General features: G+C 47.2%; 2 protein-coding genes across 2 annotated transcripts in view; one reads left to right on the top strand and one right to left on the bottom strand.

Annotated features, from left to right (window-relative positions):
- Nucleotides 1-19,562, top strand: part of LOC137624778 (serine/threonine-protein phosphatase 2B catalytic subunit 3-like) — a 568,901-nt gene that overhangs the window by 402,556 nt on the left and 146,783 nt on the right. The gene's annotated exons all lie outside the window — the stretch shown is intronic.
- LOC137624478 (metallophosphoesterase 1 homolog) overlaps nt 1-19,562 on the bottom strand; it is a 55,683-nt gene that overhangs the window by 28,856 nt on the left and 7,265 nt on the right. Inside the window, exon 2 of the mRNA XM_068355254.1 lies at nt 11,120-11,335. Within this exon, the coding sequence (XP_068211355.1) occupies nt 11,120-11,335 (216 nt within the window). The remainder of the gene's footprint in view (nt 1-11,119; nt 11,336-19,562) is intronic.

Genomic DNA, 19,562 nt, shown 5'->3' with positions numbered 1-19,562 from the left:
AGGGTTGACGAGTGGGAAGAGCCTCCTTATGTATCCTTGCTAAAAAGCTAGCTGGGAGGACTTTCTTAGCAGTCCTAGAGATAAGATCTTGCGTAGCCTGTTATGCCAGAGCTGTCAACAAATCTTTCCCTAAGTCCGGAGGGAAAAGATGATTACCCAACGGAGCAAGTAAAAGTTCAGATCTCTGAACAAGGGACAAACCTGAAGATAAGAGGGAACAAAACATAGTCCTCTTTTTAAGAACTCCTGCCGTGAAAATGGCTGAAAGTTCGATGGAGCCATCCCTCCCGGCCTTATCCAGACAGGCAATCAGATGCATCTGAGCCTCGTTCTTAGGGTCTGTGGCTTCTGCGAGAGTTCCGAGAGTCCAGTCCATAAGGCTGAAGACTTCTATTGTCTAAAAAATTCCCTTCAGCAGATGGTCCATTTCAGAATTGGACCAAATAACCTTCGACTTGCTCATGGCTGACCTGAGTGAGGAGTCAACAAGTCTGGAGAAGTCTCCCTGGGAGGAGGCAGGAACTCCCGAACCGAGAACTTCCCCATTAGATCTGGAGGCCAGTCGAATTTGAGGAAAAGAAAAAGGAGGCCTTCCCTAGATCCTTTCTCTTGGACGTCCATTGGTTGAGAGTTGAGAAAGCTCTCTTAGCCGATCTAGCCACAACCATCTTCTTGAAGGAGGATGTTTTTCGGGGTCTGCCCTTCAAAAACTGAGAGGGCGGGCTCTGAGGTATAGGTTGAGTAAAGTCTTCTGGATACAGAGATGTTAAAACTCTCAGAAGTTTTTTAAGGTCAGCTGCCTGTAGAGAATCCTGAGATTCGTCTTCTAATTCGGCTAATGGAACATCGATTCCCTGATTCGAATGGGTAGGAGACAAAACCGCGTCATCCTGTCGGTTATTGTCTTCCAAAAATAATTCATCTTGTCCTGAAGGAATCTCGTGAAGGATATCATCCAGTTGCGAAGAAGCCTCACGTTTATGTACTGTAAGCCTCGAGGGAGAGACAGGTTCCAGTGCTTCCAGCATAAGATCAACATGCTATAAGGAAGCATCAATATCGGTAACCCCATGCGAGGGAAAATCTTGTTCGCGTGCGTCCAGCATGCGTTCAGCATGTTGTATGTCACAGCGTGACGTGAGGGAGTATTAGTTGCGCATTCAGAAAATCGCGAAGGAGAGACAAAAACTTGTCTATCCTGTTGCGAGGACAAGTCCCAACTATATGAGTCCATCGTGCGTCCAGATTGAGACTGCTGTATGTTTCCATGAGAGGTATCAGTCTACTGCATGCGTCCCGAATGCCGCGAGTCTGCCGCGAGCCGTGAGGAAGTGTTAGTATCGCGTCCAATCAGTCGCGAAGAAGAGACAACTGTTTGTCTATAATGACGTGGGGAAAAAACCTGACTGCATGCATGCGTCCAGCATATGTCCAGACTGCCGCATGCGTCCAGTTTGCCATGAGCTTCCTGACTGCTGCATGCGTCCAGATTGCCGCGAGCTACCAGCATGTCGCATGCGTCTCGCATGAGCGATAATCGCGCGTTCCGCAGATCGCGAAGGCGAGACAACTGCTTGTCTATCTTGTTGTGTAGACAAACTTTGACTGTATGCGTCCAGCATACGTCCAGACTGATGTCTGCGTCCAGAATGCCGTGAGGGAGAGACCAGACTGCCGCATGCGTCAACCTTGTCGCTTGCCGCAACGTGAGCTGTTCGCTGCGAAGGAGCGTTGCCGAGTGTCAGAGAAATACGCTGTCGGATAATATCTTGATTAATGGAAGACCCTTTTCTTGGTCTATTGCTGTCTTTAGAATCTTTTAGACGCGACTTCTCTGCCCGAGAATCGTAAGCGTCAAACAGAGACGAAATCGACCTCTTTAATTCAGACAAATCAGATACACGATGAGCGCCGTGTGCGCTAACTGAACGATGTACTGATCGCTGCGAGGTATCGTACGATACTTCCACCGCGCCTTGTGCGCAATCTGAACCGTGTACCGATCGTTGTGACGGATTGTCAACAGTATTCGGGTGGACACCAGGTGAAAGTCCTTGTGACATTTCTCAAAATGGGAAAGGGGAAGAAGCGTGTACTGACGTAAACTGAGCACCTTCCACCTCCGACGAACTATGTGTCTTACGTGACTGTTTCGGTGCTGATACGTCGTCTTCGTCCGAAAGGAAAAATCTCCGGCGAACACCAGTCACTGCAGGATGGTTTATTAGGAGACATACGTCTCTTGAGTACGAAGACGCATTCATTTTTACGTGATGGGATACGTCAACAGAATCGCTCGAAGGGACGCTCGATCGCTGATCAAGGTCTGACATCTCATCTCCCTTAGCCTTTCGACTTTCCTTCTCCCAGGGGTTGGGGAGCATGGAAGAGGTCCCGGGCTAGGAGTATGACGGATACGAACGAATGCACCCTCTACTGCACTGCGTCATTTTAAGTGACATTGAACGCTAGCTCTTTTAATTATTTCACATTAGATCTTAATAGACCTTCCCGTTGCGAGAGATTATACTTTTTCGTCAAGGGCTAGAAAGAAAATACAATAGGATATACAGTGATACCTCTACATACAATCTTAATTTGTTCCAGAAACTACTTCGTATGTTAAAACAATCGTATGTTGGAGCAAATATTCCCATAAGAATACATGGTAATTGATATAATTTGTTCCTCAGCCTAAAAACCCATAATAAATCCTTAATAAATGGCTACACATAATTACACGTGACATTAATACAATGCCTGTATAATAAATACATATTACAAACCAAAAAAAGAACATAATAATGAAATTATAAAAAAAAACGGGTTATAATGTAACACTTTACCTTAGCGATAGGCCAGCGCAGGTGTAGGGACTTCTACGCAGGAGGAGACGGAAGATCAGCGAGGAGGAAGGGCCGGTGACTTTGTACGATAACGTGTACGATAACTTACACTACTACGTGAACTTCAACTCAACTTAGCTTATTTTTTTTTTCATTTTTATAATTTTATATTTTTTTTCTACATTTTTTCTTTTCTTATTTTTAATTTTCATGACTTTCACTCGATTCGGTCTTCCTTTTCTTTGCTTCACTTTCTTTCTTTTCATCATGATCACTAGACGGTTTTAAAGTTTTTTTTAAATAAACTATTGAGTGAAAGTTGCTTTGTACGGCTTTTGAGGATTTTTCTAAAATGCGTTAAGCAAACATCATCGAACTGCGCAACAACACGGCAAACCTGAAGTTCCTGTGGCTGATGCTTGTCGATGAAATCAACAACGTGTTGATGATATGCCAACATCTGTTTTATTTCCGCCGTACCTAAGATTTCGCCTACCTCCTCGATCTCCTCCGACTCACTCGACTGCGCTTGGAACTCATCATGCTGCATGGCTTGCAACTCCTTGAGTTCCTCGGTGGTGAGCTCTTCATGATGCTCATCAATAAGTTCGGTGATGCCATCTTCATCTACCTCCAGACCCATGGACTTGCCAAGGGATACAATCTCTTTGACGTCTTCCTCGGCGGCAAGCACAGGTTCATTCTCGGGGCCAAAACCTTCGAAATCTCTGGGAGCAACAGCATCAGGCCAAAGCTTCTTCCAAGCGGAATTCAGGGTCCGACGAGTTACTCCCTCCCAAGCCTGATCAATGATCTTTAAGCAGTGCACGATATTGAAGTGGCTCCTCCAAAATTCACGCAAAGTTAAGTTGGAAGCTTTGCGTGACATTAAAGCACTGCTTAAATAAGTGCTTTGTGTAGAGCTTCTTAGAATTCGAGATGACTTGCTGGTCTATGGGCTGGAGGATAGGGGTGGTATTCAGTGGAAGATACACCTTGATGAATTTGTATTTGTCGATGATATCATCCTCGAGTCCGGGGGGGGGGGGGTGAGCGGGCGCATTGTCCAAACAAAGCAAGCCCTTCAAAGGCAAATTCCTTTCCTGAAGATACTTCTTGACAGCAGGGCCGAAAACTACGTTTACCCATTCCACAAAGATATGCCTAGTAACCCAAGCCTTAGAATTAGAATGCCATAGAACATGTAGCAGGTCTTTATTAATTCTATGTGCTTTAAATGCCCTAGGGTTTTTGGAATGGTAAACTAACAGAGGCTTAATTTTGCAGTCCCCGCTGGCGTTGGCACAAAGCGCAAGTGTCAACCGATCCTTCATTGGCTTATGTCCAGGCATTTCCTTCTCTTCAGCGGTAATGTAAATTCGACTAGGCATCTTTTTCCAAAACAGACCGGTTTCATCACAGTTGAAAACCTGCTGCTCTACGTAACCTTCCTCCGCCACGATGCTTTCGAACTTTTTAACAAAGTCTTTAGCAGCCTTAGTGTCCGAACTCGAAGCTTCTCCATGACGAACAACTGAATGAATCCCGGTCCGTTTCCTAAATTTCTCGAACCAACCTCGAGACGCCGCGAATTCCTCCATCATAGGATCGGCTGAACTCTCCCCCGCGTCACCCCGAGAGCGCGCCGCCTTCAAGTCACTGTAGATAGCGCTGGCCTTCTCACAAATGATCGTTTCCGTGATTGTATCGCCAACAATCTCCTTGTCTTTGATCCATATTGACAAAAGTCGTTCCATCTCTTCAAGGGTAGGGCTACGACGTTTAGAAATAATCGTGATCCCCTTCAAAGGTTTCACTGATTTAATGGCTGACTTCTGTTTTATGATCGTCGAGATCGTTGACATATTCCGGCCATATTGTTTAGCCAGATCGCTAACACGTACACCTCGCTCATGCTTTTCTATGATTTCCTGCTTTAATTCTAATGAAAGCATAGACTTTCTCTTTTTCTCACCACTGCTACTACTTCCAGAACCGAAGCTAAGCTTTTTAGGACCCATGATTACGGAACACAAAAAACAACACGTGAAAAGGCAAGATAAAAAACTGTTAAAACTGAGCGAATAGAGGACAACCATACGATGCGCACGCGATGAGAGGACTGATCAAGGTGACGCTCGATTGGCGTCGCTCCGATGTGCTGCCGTCTAGTGGCGTCAACAACAAACTACGCTGCACGCTTTCGAGAAAATTCCACGGGTAAGCGTATTGTTTACATAGTATGTTGGAGCAACACTTCATATGTTCAGATAGAAATTTGGTCGAATTTTACTTCGTATGTTGGAAAATCGTATGTAGAGGTATCACTGTATGATTAATATAAGTATTCTCAAAATCGAAATATAAAATAACGATAAAAGTAATTGTGAAAACAAAAAACGATTGTCAAGAGTATTACGTATCGTAGATTGACTGCATTGCGTCATTTTATGTGCCATTGAACACTACTGCTTTAAACTATTTCACACATTAGATCATAATAAACCTGCCCGTTGCGAGAGACTAGACTCTTTCGCCAAGGGCCAGAAAGAAAATACAATAGGATATATGAATAATATTAGTATTCTCAAAAGCGAAATATTAAATAACGATACAAGTATTGTGAAACAAAAACGATCGTTTATTATCTGACATCTCCCTTAGTAGTACTACGAGCGTAAAATGACAGTACGCTCGAGAAATCTCTAAATCGCAAATTGACTAAGGGAAATATACTAATAGGAAAAATATATACTTGAAAATTATATATTTCCCTACATTGTATACATACTTATGCCTAGTAAGTTAATATTTTAAAAATTTCTCACAAGAAAAGAAAATAATTCACAATGCATGTCATACTAAGAAGATTACGTCACAGGATTGTGACGTCATCACGATGGCGGACTGAATTACTTGAAAGGTAATCAGATCTCGCTCTGCTAAGAGTTTACGTCACAAAATAGTGACGTCACAATGTCTTAATGTTTAACTGTTTTTCCTTCCATTATAACTTTAAGAGTTGTTCGTTAGTTAATAAAGTAGGGGGAAAAATTCTTTGATCCCTCAATGTACGAACATAGAAAGAAAACAAATACATACATGCTCCCTGCTAAATACAGTGCGGGAAGTAATAGCAGCTCGAAAGCCGGTCTAGCCCTACACACAAAGTTTAACAACAGAAGAGCCATCTTGAAAATCAAGTTAAATTAAACTGTCCAAGCTGGACCAGCAAAAAAAAACTATCCTATTCAATATCTTCGATAGTTGAAAGGCAGCGAAAGCCATTAACAATAATCAGACAAAAGGTACTTCACCAAATTGTAGAATAAAGTAATATATCCGCGAAACGAATTCCCTAGGTGTTGACTTGATCAACGACAGAGAATTTCTATAGAATGTTGGGGATGGTTCTGATAACCTATGAGAGATGGCACTCATGTATGACCACCTACTGTCATGGCGACGATCGCCACGAAATTGAATTTTCTGTCGTGCTGCGTCAAAACGCGGGATTTAAGCTATATATATGTAACTACCAGGGAAGTTACATATTTAAAACTTTAAAATTAGAGGGTTACTAGAATTAAAAACTTCTAAAGCTTGAAGGACACTCCTTGCATCACTAAAAATTGTGAAATTACCCTCCTCCATCGCTATTTTCTCAATAGCAGTTAATATGCCATACAGTTAGGCAGTAAATATGTTAGCTGTTAGAGGAAGTGCACCTCTACAATTAAAACCATTACTATGTACTCCAAATCCAATGCCAGCATCAGATTTGGAGCCATCAGTATATATAAAAGTCAATCCTCTATGTTCTTCAACATGTTCCATAAAAAGAGACCTGGCTTTTAAGTCAGTCATATTCTTCTTAACTCCAATAAAGTATTTACAAAAAGATATCTCTGGTAATTTCCATGGAGGCATTGATGACACCTTGAATGGAAGCACCTTACTTCTAATTATATCCAGATTGTTTAATAATTGTTTCACCTGAAAGTCATAAGGTTGAGGAGATTTTGGGTGCAACTCAAAGTATGTTGAGTGCCTTACAAGGCTTGCAGTCTGAAAGGCTAAAGAATTTGGGAGTCTTTGCAATCTAAATCAATACCGAATAGTAGAAGACATTCGGTAAAGGTCTAGAGGTAACTCTCTAGCATCAACAAGGAGACTTGGCATAGGTGAGGGTCTAAATGCTCCTGTGGACAATCTAAAACCAGCATGATGTATTGAATCTAATATCTTTAATCGGCTTGGGGTGGCTGAGGAGTATATTTAAAATCCATAACTAATTTTGGAAAATATCAAGGCCTTGTATAATTTTAAAATAGTATTGCGGTCTGCCCCCTTTGATGTATGGGACAATACTTTTATAAGATTCAGAGCCTCAACACATTTAGCTTTTAACGCTTTTAGGTGAGAAACCCATGAAAGTCTACAATCAAATATCAAACCTAAAAATTTAGCTTCCCCTACACATGGGATCCGTTGACCTTTAATGTATATATCCGGGTCTGGATGTGCTCCCTGGATATGACAGAAACGTACAATAGTAATTTTACTTGTCGAGAACTTAAATCCATTCATATCGGCCCACTGGATAATTTTGCCAATTGAGAGTTGTAGTTTTCTCTCAACCATTGCCATTCTAGCCCCAGCCAATGATATGGAGATATCATCCACAAATAATGTTGAGAGAACAACCCGGAGAATGGCTGAGGATATCCCATTACTTGCTAGTGCAAACAGGGTCACACTCCGCACACTACCCCGAGGAACTCCTTCTTCCTGACATTTACTCTCTGATAGTTTCCCCCACTCTCACTTGAAAAACTCTTATGTGAAAGAAATGACAATAAATAGTGGCAGCTCTCCTCTCAATCCCAAGTCATGAATTGTTTTAAGTATACCATATCTCCATGTGGTATCATATGCCTTTTCAAGGTAAAAAAAGACTGTCACATGGTGCTGTTTGGAGGCAAACGCTTCACAAATAGAGGACTGAAGGTGTATCAACACATCAGTCGTTGAGTGCATTTTTCTCAATCCACATTGAATGGGTGATAAAATACTGTACCCTTCTTTTCAAGGTACCACATCAACCTTGCATTGACCATCTTCTCCATGATTTTACATAAACAAGATGTCAAAGCAATAGGTCGATAGTTTGCTGCTAAAATCTTGTCCTTACAGGGTTTCAAAAAGGCTAAAATAATGGCTAGTTCTCAAACACTTGGATAACAATGATCATGCCATATTCTATTAATAATGCTTAAAATAAATAACTTTGTATTAAAATGTACATGTTTAATCATTTCATATGGAATTCCATTAGGTCCAGGGGCTGTATCGTTACAACAGGCAAGTGCCGAATCATATTCACTTTCAGTAAAAGTCTTCAACATGGTCTGAATCTCTGCCCAAAGTGCGAGAGCCTTCGTTGACCCCTTTGTGAAGGAACACGACATTGCTGGATGTTGTGTCAAAGGAAGGGAAGAGAGCATGAACAGGACACCATATCCCACTTGGAGGACTGAGACCGTCCAAGGTTTGGCTCCAAAGAACTCCCATCCCTGCCAGCTGCTCCTTGGGCATCCTCTCACCGGTGGTCGGGCAGGAGGAATGCTCCCCTCCCCAAATGGGAGCAGCCAAATCTTCCACCTCTCCCTCCTCTGCTCCTTAGACCATTGGCAAGAAATGGCTGTTTAGGAGCTTGCTTCTTGATACTGGACTGCCTTGAAGCATTTGACGTCTTCCTTTGCAAGGGGGACGTCTTTGCTGCATATGGTGCTGAAGAGTGAGGGCAAAGTGTCACAGCCCTATGGAGGAGGGAGTCACGACTCGCCTTCCTCAAGCAATCCGCAACTACATCAATGTCTAACGAGTTAAATAAGGAAGGTCCCTCCACGGACAAAATGCATAGCTTGAGCTCCTCTCTCTTCAACACATGCCTCTGGAATCGTGAAATGACCGCGTCTCGTCTTATCAGAATTCAGCTTCCCCACTGGTTGGCTACGTTGTGAGAAAGAAACTCGACAGCTCTTGCTCTTGAAAGCAAGGTGTTCATTGTTTTCTTTTTATTTGGATCAGTCAAATCCAAATCCTATTGGTGATCAGATAAACAACTACGCCGGACCAATAGTCGATCAATGAAACAGCTTGCAGAGAAGACTTTGCTACCTTCTCCATGTTGCGGCTTCTGTAGCCGAGAAAATATTTCCTTTGCTGTACGAAAGGCAAAGGAATCAACCTCAATGAGCTACTAGCCCAAAGAAAGCTCATAGGTCTTGCGGCCTGGGATAAGACCTTCTTCCTGGCTCCCTTCACCAACATAGACCTAGGTACTGTAACTTAATCCTGGTCTTCCTGGTTTGGGGAACTGGCAGATGTCAAAGAACGTATCCTTCCTTTCAGGAGAGGAGTAAGATGGATCGGTTAGTTCACTGATTTTCCTTATGCAGGCCAAGACTTGCATTAAGGAATGGTCTGACTCACACTGATTAGCCTCGCGAACGTGAACGACGTTCTCATGAATGTCGCCTTCGTGAACGGGACCTTCATCCTAGCAAACGCGAGCCTCATCATCATGATCTAGAACGTGAGCATCTGCACCTAAGTCTAGACTGGGATGCACGTGATCGTGCAGAGCGTGATCGCAAGACTTCCCCTCATGAAGATAAATGCCTCCAAGGAGAGCATCAAGACCGATGGTCTCGTGAGCGTGAAGCTCCAGAGCAAGAACACCTTCAAGATGAAGAGCGTTAAGATCGTGATGACCTACGATCCAGATGATCTTCAGATAGTCCCGAAAGATGCTCAGGAGAAGTGTGTCCCAAAGGACGAGAAGATGGAAACACTCGTCCTTTCATGCTGCAAGTGGGAGGAGCGCTGGTCTCTGGAAGATCAACACCTACAACTGAAGAATTCCTGTGTAAAGAAACAGAAGGCTGGAGGTTACAGGAAGATGAAGTCCCCGGATGGCGAGTAAGATCGTCGTCAGCAGGATGCCGTTGGAGGGGCTAACGCGACCAATCGTCTTGTCTTCGTGTGGAAGGTTCAGGAGAGGGAGACGGATGGACTTCTCAAAGCTCCAAAGTGTGAGATGTTGAACGCTCTGGAGAAGGGTCCTTCTTGGCACCATGCTGAAGGAGATGAACAAGTTCTTCCTTCGAAGGGGTCGCAGAAACCCCAAGGTTGACCATACCTGCAAAACATCTGCAGGGGAAACTGGCTCCCAAGCAGCTGGAGGTGAAGTTGCTCCTCTAGGGGAAGCAACTACCCTCCCAGTACCGTGAAGTTGCATAGGAGATAGTCTGCGCTCCTGCTCAATCGTACCTCGGAAGAGCACGTAGGAGAAGGAGCATTTGAAAGAGCTTTGGGGGTGCGAGAAGAACAACGCCCTTTCCTTGCCCGAGGGAGAAAGATCACAACTTACCCACCTTCTTCCTGTGCCGTCCAAATTTCTCCCATTAGGAGGCAGGCCACTCCCTACACTCTGCAAAGGGGGGTACCCTGCTCACAACGATGCCCTCTACATGAAGGACATAGCGAGTGCGGGTTGGTATCTAGCAATGACATGAAGGTACAGCACGCAGCACCCTCGTGCCCAGGACAGGTTTGCACGAAGGCGATCAGAAGAAAGCACACCTGAAAAGAAAAAAAGATTAAAGATGACCAATGACAGCGCTGGGAAGAGAGAGAGGAGACGTCCACTCTCTACCGAGCCAAAAAAAAAGTGACGTAGCTCACAGCTGTGACAGTATATATAGAGGTGGCTGGGTAGCCAGCTTCGCCAAAATATAATCCAAATAAATAACGGAAGGTTTGTTAGCATGGGAACAAAAGAGGGTTTACGGGAGAGCAACAAGGTACGTATGTCTTCACTCTAACAAGCCAAAACCAAAAGCGCCATAACATACTGGGGGAGTGTGTGAGAGGGTGGCTAATCTACCTTCCGCTAGCTCCTTAACTAGCGGAGGGTTGTTAACACTTCGCGTTAAAAAGTTGATGGCTAGATTCAGGCTACACAGAAACAAATATCCCATAATAAAGAGTGAATGGTTTGTACGTGTGTAGGAACAAACATTAGTTTGAATTTGTACCATTTTCAACGTGCATTTTAAATAGCACAATGAACAGTTTAATTTCATTCTACAAAGTAAAATAATCAATAACACCTTATATCACAGCCCAATGGTACATACAATAGAGCCTTTATGTTCCATGCAGATCACTTATATGTATACTGAATATAGAGACATCATACACACCTATCAGCATCCCATGTTGTGAGCAAATTCAAGGGAAAATGAGGTTCAGTGTCCGTGCTCAAAATCTGAGGATCTGCTGCAATCAAGACTCTCACATTATCTTCTTCAATATCGGTGATATCAGGCCACCTCAAGGCCTTAACAACGTACATGAGCCACTCATTAAACAATATGGCTGTGAATAGCATTCCAATTATGAAGCCATACTTTGTGATTCTGCAAAATAAAAATTTAAAAAAAAAGTAATCTTAAAATATCAATTCCTATATTTTGATATCAAAACAAAATAAACATGGCAAATTCGAAGGTGATTCATATTTTTCCTAACAATACAAACCTGAGTCCTTTACTTAGAAGAATGATAACATCAAAGCTGGAATATGAGAAATTCGTAGATAATTTGTATTTTTCCTAACTATACAAACCTTAGCTATTCAACAGGGGTATTACTTTCGGCATAGCTGAAATGACGAGCCATTAATTTTTAACGAGGGTTAACTACCCACATCGCTAGTTAGCGGGGGTCAGGGAGGGTAGCTTGCTACTGCTCCCCTCACACACCTGTGATTGAGCTCACTTTGCTTGGAGGTAGGACTTCATGGGGGATAGGGCTGGCAGGCAAGTTGGGTTAAATAGCTAAGGTTTGTATAGTTAGGAAAAATACATATCTACAAATTTCTCATTTGTTCTATAACTGGAATACAAACCACGCTATTTAATAGGGGTGACTCACCCATTAGGAAGGGTGGACGTCCCAGCCAATCTGGCTTTTCAGCTTTACCCGGGGGCTCCTTATCTGAGTGTGTTAGCACTCAAGGAATAAGGAGTCCCTGTGCCTTGCTAAAACCTTGATACGCAAGTTTGGCAGCCTACACAAGCTGTGTGTGAAGGTATGTAGAAACGTGACTTGTCCTAGAAAATTATTCAGAGTTCTTTAGATGGAAAAACTGTGCACTAGGACTTTTCCAATACCACCTCGTCAGGGTATGGAGAGACAACAGTATTAATCTTAATACTAGGTACACAAGGGAACATGGTTTACCTGCAGTGGTTTGAGGTCAGCTATGCAGAGAACCCAGGATGCTGCTTTCCCCAAGAGAGGGGAGAATGAGGAAAAGAATAAGGGCCAGTCAAACCTTTTCATTCATGCAGACTAAAACCAGGTAACAATGCCCTCAACCTTCTGCTACTTGTTCAATAAGGAGCTTGAGGCTTTAACCCAGCTGTTGTCCAGCCACCACAGGACCGATAAAAAACCTATCGAGTCTCCTGTGGGTCACATCTTGCAGGTAGTGGGATGTGAACGTGTTATTACGTTTCCACACCCCAGCTTGAAGAACCTGCGTCACTGAGTAGTTTCTTTTGAAGGCCAGGGACGTAGCTATGCCCCTGACATCATGTGCCCTGGGGCGACATGACGGAGGGGGGTCTGGATTCAGTGCAAGGTCAATGACCCTGCGAATCCATGCTGAGATGGTGTTCTTGGTGACCCTACTCTTGGTCCTTCCTATGCTGACCGATGTTCTGGTCTTGTTTAGTACCCTCCTCATCAGACAGAACGAGGGAAAGGCGTAAACGTCGATGCTGTCCCACCGTTGTTGGAAGGCATCTTGCCAGAGAGCCTAGGTGTCTGGGACTGGGGAACAGTACAGCGGGAGCCTGAAGTTCAGGGCCGTTGCGAAGAGATCCACAGTCAGAGAACCCCACAAAGTCAGGACTTTGTTGGCTACTAAATGATCCGAAGACCACTCAGTACTCACTATCCGAGATGCTCTGCTCAGGTTGGCGGCGAGCACATTCCTTTCGCCCGGAAGGAAGCGTGCCGATAGTGGTATCGAGTGGATTTTGGCCCATCTCAGTATCTCTACTGCTAGATGGGGTAGTTTCTGTGAAAAAGTACCTCCTTGTTTGTTGATGTAGGCCACTACTGTGGTGTTGTTGCTCATCACCACCACAGAGTGACTTGCCAGGAACTGTTGGAACTGTTGAAGGGCCAGAAAGACGGCCTTCATCGCTAGGAGATTTATGTGGAGGTACTTTTCTGACTCTGACCAGAGGCCTGAGGTTGTGTGGTGCAGCACGTGGGGCCCCCCGACCCTTTTTTGAAGCGTCTGAAAACAGCATCAAATCCGGGGGGGAGGACGAGAAGGTCCACTCCCTTTCGTAGATTCTCCTCTGTCACCCACCACTGGAGGTCTGTCAGTTCCGCAGGTCCCATGGGGATCTGGATGTCCGGGGAGTCGTGTGCTTGATTCCACCAGGACTTGAATCGCCAATGGAGGGATCTCATCCTGAGGCGACCATTGGGAACTAGATGGGCCAGCGACGACAGGTGACCAAGGAGAAGTAGCCACGATTGGGCTGGAAGTTCTTTTCATCTGAGAAAAGGTCTTGCGACCTTTCCCAGCCTTGCTATCCTGTCGTCTGATGGGAAGGCTTTGTGGAGAATGGTGTCTACAATCATGCTTAAGTATACCCGTCTCTAAGAGGGAAGCAGAGAGGACTTCTTGAGATTTATCATGATCCCCAGATCCTGGCAAAGTCTCAGGAGTTTGTCTTGGTGTTGAAGAAGGGTTGACACCGAGTCTGCTAGGATTAGCCAGTTGTCCAGATAACGGAGGAGACGGATGCCAATCCTGTGTGCCCAAAATGAACTAGGGTAAACACTCTGGTGAAGACTTGTGGTGCTGTGGAAAGACCGAAGCACAGCACCTTGAACTGGTATATTCTGTTGTCTAGGCTAAATCTTAAGTACTTCTTTGAAGACGGATGGACTGGGATATGGAAGTACGTGTCGTTTAGGTCCAGTGTGCACACAAAGTCTAGCGGTCTTAATTCTAGTCTGACCGTGTCTACCATCTCCATGCTGAACGGGGTTTATTTGACAAACTTGTTCAGAGCTGAGAGGTCGATGACTGGTCTCCAGCCTCCAGACGCCTTTTTTACAAGAAAGAGTCGACTGAAGAAGCCTGGGGATCCGTCGAGGACCTCTTGGAGAGCGCCCTTCTTCAACAGGGTCTGGACTTCTGCCCGAAGGGCTTGCCCCCTTGCTGATCCCATGGCAAGGGAGTTCAATGACACTGGAATCCTGGTCAGGGGAGGTAGAAATGTTATGAACGGGATGCGTTATCCTAGACTGATCACGGAGATTGTTCAGGAATCGGCTCGGAGTTGCTTCCACCTGTTTTCACAACTTTGTAGGCATCCCATCACTGGTGGAAATGCAGGGGGACTGCCTATCCTAGCGTTTGCGGCCTCGGCTGCTCCCTCAAGGATTTTTCCCTCCCCTGGAGGACTTTTTGCCTTTCCTCTCTTTGACAAGAAAGGGCTTAGACACCACTGTCTTCGCTGCAGTTTTTGTCATCGCTGTGGTCTTGGTTGGACGGGACTGCTGTGGTGCTAGAGGTTTATAGGGCTTAGATGTTAAAGTCCTATGAAGTAGGGAATCTTGATGAGACTTCCTCCAACTCTCAGCAGCATGTTCCACATCCTTAGACTCAAACAGATGGGACCTCTCTATGGAGGAATGTCTGAGCCTATTGATCACAACGCTAGGGACCTTCTGGTGGAACCTCTCAGCTACTACATCTCGACGTTTCAAGATGGTATTTGCCCACAAGTTCAAGACTTGGTGGGCAAGAAACTCGATCGTGCGATTACCTGAGAGTAGGAAGGTTTCCATAGCTTTCCTGGTACATTCCTTGGAGAAATCCTCAGATCGTATCAGGATACCTAAGGTCCCTAACCAGATATCAATCCACAAAGTAGCTTGCATAGCATACTTCGTGACCTTCTCCTGGTTAAGGATCTCAGCTGCCGAGAACGAGACCTTCCGGTTGGAGAGTTTCTCAAGAGGGATTCCCCTGGTTAGCTCTTCCAGCGAGTGGTGAAGAGGAAGAGCTGAACTGGGCTCCTCCAGGATCTCGAAGTACCTCCTATGCTGTACGCGAGGAGGTGGAAGGAGCTTGTTCGTGGTACATGAACGGTTGGAGGAGGAAGACTCGGAGAACTGCTGGGCGATATTGTCCCTGGTACTCTTCCCCCCTTGAGACCAGGGCAGGGCTGCACTGGTCTTTGAGGGTTTTAGAGTACCAAAGACGCGGTATAGGACCGTGTCTTTGCCCTCTCGAGGGAAGATCTCTGGGTCGGAAAACCAGTTCAGAACCCTCATTAGAGTCAGAACCTGCTAGAATACATATTCTGACTCCTGCTGATCTCCTCCTGTTGTAGGACTTGCAGCGAAGTCTCCTTATGTCCCCAAAGGCTCTTCTTGGGGAGAGTCGCAGACATTCCTTAAGTGGCTGGCTGGCTGGCTCCATTCTAGTCCTAGTGGAGGACTTCGGTATGGTTTTGGAGTCTTTGGATTCCTTCCGGGGAAGGAAGTAAGACTCCAACATCGATGTGTGTGGCATATCCCTTCTGTTCTCAGACTGCGAGGAACTCTCAGCGTGAAGAGATTTCCTCCATTGGTGCGATGGGGGAGTCTCTCTCTTCGCTTGGTTCCCTAGGTGACGGGAGATCTTCGTCCGAAAGGGATGGAGAGTTTATCTGAGGAACAGGAGGAACTTGCCTCGATGGTCTACGTGGAGTCAGTTTCACCCTCGGGGAAGTGACCGCGTCCAAAACTCCTCTTTTCCTCTTCAAAGGGGTAGAGGAAGCCATGGTTCCATACCCTAGATCTAGAGCTATAGGTCGCTCTGATGAGTGATCAGATGATACAGGCTTGAAAGCCTGGGTTACGGCTCTGATTAAGGCATTGAACTAGGGCTGCTGGCTGACAGACGCACTGTCAGACAGACCACCTGAAGGGAAAGGGACCGAAGGTTCCCTGGGAGGAGTTATTGGAACAGGTGGGTTCGCCTTATAATGTAGCTTAAGGATCCTGAACCACTCTGCATGAAAATGTTTCCCTTCTCCCACAATGCGCGATGGTATGGGCTTGCGGGGAGGGGAATGAGGCGATGGCGACCTAGACGGATGACGTGCCTGTTGCTGCGCATACGCGCGGGAGAATATTGGCACTCACGCGCGGGAGAATATAGGCGCTCGCACATGGGAGAATATTGGCGCTCGCACATGGGAGAATATTGGCGCTCGCGCATGGGAGAATATTGGCGCTCGCGCATGGGAGAATATTGGCGCTCGCGCGCGGGAGGATACTGGCGTCGCGCGCGGGAGGATACTGGCGTCGCGCGCGGGAGGATACTGGCGTCGCGCGCGGGAGGATACTGGCGTCGCGCGCGGGAGGATACTGGCGTCGCGCGCGGGAGGATACTGGCCCTCGCGTCGCGCGCGGGAGGATACTGAGGGCGGGAGGATACTGAGGGCGGGAGGATACTGAGGGCGGGAGGATACTGAGGGCGGGAGGATACTGAGGGCGGGAGGATACTGGCCCTCGCGTCGCGCGCGGGAGGTTACTGGCCCTCGCGTCGCGCGCGGGAGGATACTGGCCCTCGCGTCGCGCGCGGGAGGATACTGGCCCTCGCGTCGCGCGCGGGAGGATACTGGCCCTCGCGTCGCGCGCGGGAGGATACTGGCCCTCGCGTCGCGCGCGGGAGGATACTGGCCCTCGCGTCGCGCGCGGGAGGATACTGGCCCTCGCGTCGCGCGCGGGAGGATACTGGCCCTCGCGTCGCGCGCGGGAGGATACTGGCCCTCGCGTCGCGCGCGGGAGGATACTGGCCCTCGCGTCGCGCGCGGGAGGATACTGGCCCTCGCGTCGCGCGCGGGAGGATACTGGCCCTCGCGTCGCGCGCGGGAGGATACTGGCCCTCGCGTCGCGCGCGGGAGGATACTGGCCCTCGCGTCGCGCGCGGGAGGATGGGCGGGAGAATAATGGCGCTCGCGGGCGGGAGAATAATGGCGCTCGCGGGCGGGAGAATACTGGCGCTCGCGGGCGGGAGAATACTGGCGCTCGCGGGCGGGAGAATACTGGCGCTCGCGGGCGGGAGAATACTGGCGCTCGCGGGCGGGAGAATACTGGCGCTCGCGGGCGGGAGAATACTGGCGCTCGCGGGCGGGAGAATACTGGGGCTCGCGGGCGGGCGAATACTGGCGCTCGCGCGCGGGAGAATACTGGCGCTCGCGCGAGGGAGCATAACGGTGGTCGGGCGAGGGAGAATATCGGTGCTCGCCCGCGGGAGAATGTTGGCGAGCGGGCGCCCAAGAGAATTATGATAAGCGCGCGGGCGCACAGGAGAATTATGATGAGCGTGCGGGAGAGTGTTGGCACGCATCTGTTGGAGAATTATGATGAGCCCTGCAGGCACGCAGGAGAATCATAATGAGTGCGCGGGCGCGTGGGAGAGTGTTGGCGCGCGTCTGTAGGAGAGATAGGGCGCGCGTGCATCTCTGTGTGTGTGCGCAGGAGAAAGATGGCGCGCAGGTGAGCGCATATGATCTGGCGAGCACTGGCACGCAGGTAAAAGTTGGCGCGCAGGTGAGGCAACAAGGTAGTCGCCTCACCTACAAACTTAGGCGCAGGAGAGCAATGATGTACTGTGCAGGTTTTTGGTGGCGCGTTGGTTGGTGCGCAAGATGGCGCACAAGAGAGCACTAGTGCGTAGGTGATATCGGGCGCACATGTTGGCACGCAGGAGAGCGCTGGCGTGCAGGTGATGTGGGGCACACATATTGGCGCGTAGGAGAGCACTGGCGCGCGGGAGAGTGCTGTTGCGCAGGAGAACGTTGGCTCGCAGGTAACAGGAGCGTAGGAGAAATTTGGTGCGCAGGAGAGTGCTGTTGCGCAGGAGAACGTTGGCACGCAGGTAACAGGAGCGTAGGAGAAATTTGGCGCGCTGGCGCATAGGAAATCGTGGACGCATGGACGCATAGGTAAGGGAGAGCGCTGGCGCGCAGGAGAGCACAAGTGCGCTGTGGTGTGGTGGCGCGTAGGCGACCCTGAGCGTGTTTGCGCAGGGTGCGCAGGTGATCGTGGGTGCGTGTGCGCATGGCGCGCAAGCGAGTGAGGCTGCTGCCCTCTGTGAGGCCGAGCAGGACGGGTGGTGCGCCGAAGCGTTGGTGATTGACAAGCTGCTGGTGAGCATTGGGTAGGGGAGGGTGGTAGGGAAGCTCGGTCAGACGAGACGCCCGGCGAAGCAAGGGAGGAAGGGACGCTCGCCTTCTTAGGCGACCTCTTCGTCGCCTACTTCTTCTTGGTGCTATACCGCACCCACTCAGACTCCTGGGGAAGAGCAATGGGCCTCTTCCCCACAACTGACTTACCTCGTCCCCTACTCTGAGTAGGGGAAGGTGGCTGAGAAGCTCTATCCAACGAGGCATCGGAAGTAGTAAGCGGCGAGGAGAGGAGAGGCTTCCAATGTGACCTCTTGGACGCCTTCTTCTTGGTACCGAAGCGCACCCACTGCACCTCGTTTCAGGACTCGCACTCCTGACACGTGGCTGTAAGAGAACATAAGCTGCCCCTACACGACGAACACAAAGGAGAAGGGTAGGAAAGGGTATAGAATGAAAACAATGGGTCCACGTGGGGACTGCGTGAGACACAAAGGAGGTCGGGGACACAAAGGGTCGCACTGGGTAAGGAGAGAGTGTCGAGATGTTATCGCGACGCGACCAGAGAACTTACTGGAGATCGAGACCTGAGCAAGCATGCTCTCTGACCCGGGGTTAGCCTCAGGGCGCGTATCACTCCACCTGAGGTTACCCCTCATAGAAAACGAGACTAGGGTAAACTATACAAAACTCTGGTCGGTTGGGAGGAGATCCCAGATACACCTAAGAAAGTAGTTCGAGGTAAGTACTCTGTGTTGGAACAAACTTAATTTTGATTACAATGACTTTTTTATGATGACAACCAGCAAAAACAACAAAGTTTAAAAAAGTTGATTTAAATATCATACAATTAGACTGGGCAGGGTATATTTTAAGGTAATTCAAACTAATTAATGATGATACAAGAGAAGGGTTCTCTTACTGTATGGGACTGGAAAAGCAGCCATCAAAGTAAAGTAAGTAAAGCCATAGCTTTTCAGTTATGGTAGTCAACCCACCATAACAAATCTATGGATTTCTACCAAATATTATTCAAAAACATTAAAAAAACCCACAAAATACATTAAAATGTTATTTTTATTAATAAAATAAATTTTTGAATATACTTACCCGGTGATTATATAAGCTGCAACTCTGTTGCTCGACAGAAAACTCTACGTTCAAAATACGCCAGCGATCGCTATCTGTCTAGCAGGTACTCAGTACTCAATGTAAAAACAGAACCAATTTTCTCCTCGGTCCACTGGGTCTCTATTGGGGAGGAAGGGAGGGTCCTTTAATATATAATCACCGGGTAAGTATATTCAAAAATTTATTTTATTAATAAAAATAACATTTTTCAATATTAAACTTAGCCGGTGATTATATAAGGTGATTCACACCCAGGGGGGTGGGTAGAGACCAGTATTACTTGTTTACATTATTATGA

The sequence above is a fragment of the Palaemon carinicauda genome, chromosome 31 (genome assembly GCF_036898095.1).
Source record: "Palaemon carinicauda isolate YSFRI2023 chromosome 31, ASM3689809v2, whole genome shotgun sequence".
Classification (NCBI taxonomy): Eukaryota; Metazoa; Arthropoda; class Malacostraca; order Decapoda; family Palaemonidae; genus Palaemon; species Palaemon carinicauda.
Note: the sequence above shows the minus strand (reverse complement) of the source record. Positions and strands in the feature narration are given on the sequence as shown.